General features: G+C 45.5%; 2 protein-coding genes across 2 annotated transcripts in view; one reads left to right on the top strand and one right to left on the bottom strand.

Moving 5' to 3' along the window:
- UFC1 (ubiquitin-fold modifier conjugating enzyme 1) overlaps positions 1-4,095 on the bottom strand; it is a 428,252-nt gene that overhangs the window by 252,281 nt on the left and 171,876 nt on the right. The window lies entirely within an intron of this gene.
- Positions 1,284-4,095, top strand: part of PSMB1 (proteasome 20S subunit beta 1) — a 13,304-nt gene continuing 10,492 nt past the window's right edge. Inside the window, exon 1 of the mRNA XM_069070480.1 lies at positions 1,284-1,501. Within this exon, the coding sequence (XP_068926581.1) occupies positions 1,380-1,501 (122 nt within the window). The 5' untranslated portion in view covers positions 1,284-1,379. The remainder of the gene's footprint in view (positions 1,502-4,095) is intronic.

Raw genomic sequence — 4,095 nt, 5'->3', positions numbered from 1 at the left:
TGTGTGTGTGTGTGTGTGTGTGTGTGTGTGTGTGTGTGTGTGTGTGTCTGGTTGTTTGGGGGCAGGGGCAGGAAAGCATCTTTTTATATCTATCTATGTATCTATCTATCCATATCCTTATATTTTTTTATATCTTTGAAGCCAAGCTTGGTCTTTATGATTTTGTACCAATATAGTAATTAAAAAAATTTTTTTAGAACTGGTAGGGACCCCAAAAATCATCTCTTTTCACCCTCCCCAGTTTTTTAAAGGAGAAAACTGAGTCTCAGAGGAATTAAGCAAACCACCCAAGGGCAAAGCTGGTACCTTATTTTTTTCGCTTTTACAAAAGGATATTTTTATTAAGAAGATATAGGAGAAACAAAAGCACAAACCCCTCCAAAGCCAAAAGCACACTGTCTCCCACCAGCTCCGTTGCTGAAGGGAGTTCTTAAACATTTTCCCCACCAAGTTTGCTTCTGGCTCCTGATGAAAGCTGGTGCTTTATTTATTTTTAAAATTTATTTGTTTTTAGTTTTTAGCATTCATTTCCACTTTTTTTGTCCCCATAAACTTTTGAGTTTTGAAAGCCGGCACTTTAACAGAGGGCTCCTAGCTGGATCTGGAGTCAGAGGTCTGGGTTCGAATCCTGCTGTTCCTTCCCAGGCAAGCCACTCTGGACATCACATCTTCATACAAATGAGGTTTGGGAGGGAACCTCTCAGTTCTCTGGTAACGCTCCAAGACTGGAGATTGCCGAGAAGGTTCAATCTGTATTGGTAGAGGGAGCTTGCTCATCGGGGAGTTGCCCCTGCAGTGAGCTCACAGATCCAGGGTTCAAGGGACTTCCCCAGCCAGAGTCAAGAGAGGCCAGTGGGCGTCAGAGGCGGAACTTGAACCCGGGACTCCCTTTCTCCAAGGACAGTTCTTCAGTTTAGACCTCAGGGCTTGTACTTGTTAAGGGCCAAACTTGAACACAGGAGTCAGAGGTCGGTTCTGTATTATTACAGGATTTGAGCTTAGTAGGCGCCACCATTCTTAGTGTCACAGAACAGTTAACGCCAAACACCTTAAGACCACGGTTTTGTTTTGAACCCAGGACAATAGCAGCAACGCTTCACAGGCTCGGGAGGAGGACGATCCTTCCTCCACCTCCCCCCTCTGCCCTCCCACACCCAGCGTCTCCGCTCTGCCTGAGAGCAAGGAGCCCCAGAGCGGCTCCGAACGACAGGGGGCGCCGTGCCTGCAGGAGCGAACCATAGAGTGTAGAGTGGATAGAGCGGCCCTTCTGGGAGCGGAGCTGGGCGGGGGCAGGATCCGGAAGTGACTGGATTTCCGGCGGGGCCGCCATCTCTCCGTGAGACAGCAACTGGTGGGACCGTTCTCGTCGGGGCCTCGCGATGTTGTCCGCTGCCCCTTTCGCCACGATGTACCCGCAGCTCGGGACGGAGCGGGAGCTGGAGCCTCACAGCAGCGCGGGCCCCATGCAGCGCCGCTTCTCTCCCTACGCCTTCAATGGAGGGTAAGGGCTCGCTGGGCCTCCCAGCGCCGCCGCATTCTGCGGGGGAGGCCGGGCGGCGGACCCGGCTTCGTTTCCACTTTCGTTTCGCCCCCGTCGCCGTAATCTGGGGGCCTTTGCCCCCGACCCCCTTCCCCAGGGCCTTCAAGCCAGCTTTCAGCTTCCCTCTGTGGCAGTCGGCTCGCTTGCATGTGTTCTGATCCCTTTTTGTATACAGAAAGTCGTGCCGGGCTTTGTCTGAAAAGAAGTCCGTGGCCCCTCCTGCCCCTGCCCCCCCTGCAAAGAAGCGGCTCTGTATTTTGTGACAGGCTGTGTGGTACGGTGTGTAAGAGGCTGGCTTGGAAGGCCGGGAGACCTGGATTCAAGCTTTGACATTCTCTCTCCACCCCCGCCACATTCCCCTCCCAGTGTCCGCAGCTGTGCGTTGGGGGGAGTTTTCTCACTGGGGAGGCCCCCCCCCCCCCAATGCATTTGATCTCAGATCCTCAGCAGAAATATATATGATTGGTCGAATGAGTCAGCAAGTTTTATAAAATATTTTACATGTGCTATTTTAACGGGAAAAGAATATAGGCAAATTGTATGGCAAGGTTGGTGGCAGTGCTTTTAAAAGAATTGTAAGAATGAAAGAATTTTAGAACTGAAGAGGCCCACTTAATTATTGTAGTGCGTATTACACTAGTTTTACACGTCACATTAAAGGTGAGCCAGTCTTCAAGCCAGAAAGACCTGCCTGTGACACAAAGCAGCTGTGTATGTGGCCCTGGACAAGTCACTTCACCAGGACTTTAGGGAACTTTTAAGACCGAAAGTTTCTTTTGGTAGAGGGAGAATTTCTTCATCTGAGAATTTCTTATACCAATGAAGTCACAAGTCCAGAGTCCTCTTTAAAGCTACTAATTATAGTTCTAATTATATTGCCCTTAAATACAATCTCTGCAAATCCAATTCGAAGCCTCAAGCTCCCATAAATGTTACATGTCTATATACACATACATATACTTATAATTTACATTTAGTTAATATAAGGTTGACATAGTTTTTACTCACACCATTTCTGTGAAATCTTACAAAGATCTATTCCCATGTTACAGATACAGGAACTGAGCAGAGATGCTAAGTAGTATTATGGTCACATGTCTAATAAAAAAGGAGAGCCCAAATACTAGAAAGGTGCTCTGACTCAAGTACAGCACTATTGCCACTGTAACTCAGATATTCTGTTTAGGACTTGTACAGTTAATATGAAACATAAATCAAAGTAGTGGCTAAGGTTTTCCATCCCAACAAGTTTTTGTGTGTCTGTTTTTCTCTTTTGTATACCACCAGACAATACCAAAGCTTACTGCATAGACTTAATTATATTAGAGGTCAGATTGTCTCCCTTGAATAATTGTATGTTTGAAATGAAATATAAAAGGGTAATAGCATTATAGATTTAGAATTAGAAGGAATGTTAGATTCCATCTAGTTCAACCCTCTCTTTTTACAGATGCAGAAAATTGAGGCCAAAAGAGGTTAAGTGACTTGCCCATGGTCACACAACTATTAAGTGTCAGAGGTGATATTTGAAGCCAAGGTCTTTGAGACTCCAAGTCTAGCACATTCTATCCAATATGCTGACAGTTCTCAAACTTTGTGGTTTCAGTACTCCTTTATAGTCTTAATTGTGGAAACTACCTTCTGTACTCCTTTCCCCCCAGCTTTTCTTTATGTGGGTTATTTTCTCTGTCTCTGTCTGTCTCTGTCTCTCTGTAGCTCTGTCTCTCCAGAAAGTAGTTTTGAGCTGGAACATTCCCTGAAAGGGTCTCAGTATCCTCCAGGGGTTTTTGCATTGCATTTTTGAGAACCACTGCACTACACTTCCCTATTTCTAGATATCCTTTATGGTGACTAATATACCTACTACCTAATATCAGCATTATAAAAGGATTCCAGTGTATTTCTTTCTTTTTTTTTTCTTTTTGGAGGGGGGAAGGTAGGGCAGTTGGGGTTAAGTGACTTGCCCAAGATTACGTGGCTAGTTTTATGTTAAGTGTCTGAGGCTAGATTTGAACTCAGGTCCTTCTGACTCCAGGGCTGGAGATTAGAGATTCACTGGGCCACCTAGCTGCCTCCCTCCCCCCCATGTATTTCTTAAGGTCTAAAATATAACAACTTTAACAATGTGCAGTTTGGTTTTCATAACTACTGCTCTTGAAGACTATTAATGATCTCTTAGTTGTCATATTCAATGACATTTCCTTAGTCTTCTTCATGCTACTGTTACATTGGGTATACTGCTGGTCATCTCTTCCTTAACACTATCCTTGGTTTCAGTGACACTACTCTTTTCAGTTTTCCTTTCTGCTTTTTGGACTATTCTGTCTCTGCTTTGTTTCTGCTCCCTAAATTTGGGACCCCGCCCCCCCTAACTCAGTTATTGGTCCTTTCTACTCATTCTGTGTTCTCTTTATTATATTCATGAGGGGTGGCTTAGGTGGCACAGTGAATAGAGCACTGGCCCTGGAGTCAGGATGACCTGAGTTCAAATCGGGCCTCAGACACTTAACACACACACACACACACACACACACACACACACACACACACACACA

The sequence above is a fragment of the Petaurus breviceps genome, unplaced genomic scaffold (genome assembly GCF_028583685.1).
Source record: "Petaurus breviceps papuanus isolate PSGF00001 unplaced genomic scaffold, PetGlider_PUasm1.0 90808, whole genome shotgun sequence".
Lineage (NCBI taxonomy): Eukaryota > Metazoa > Chordata > Mammalia > Diprotodontia > Petauridae > Petaurus > Petaurus breviceps.
This window is presented reverse-complemented; position numbering and strand designations above follow the sequence as displayed.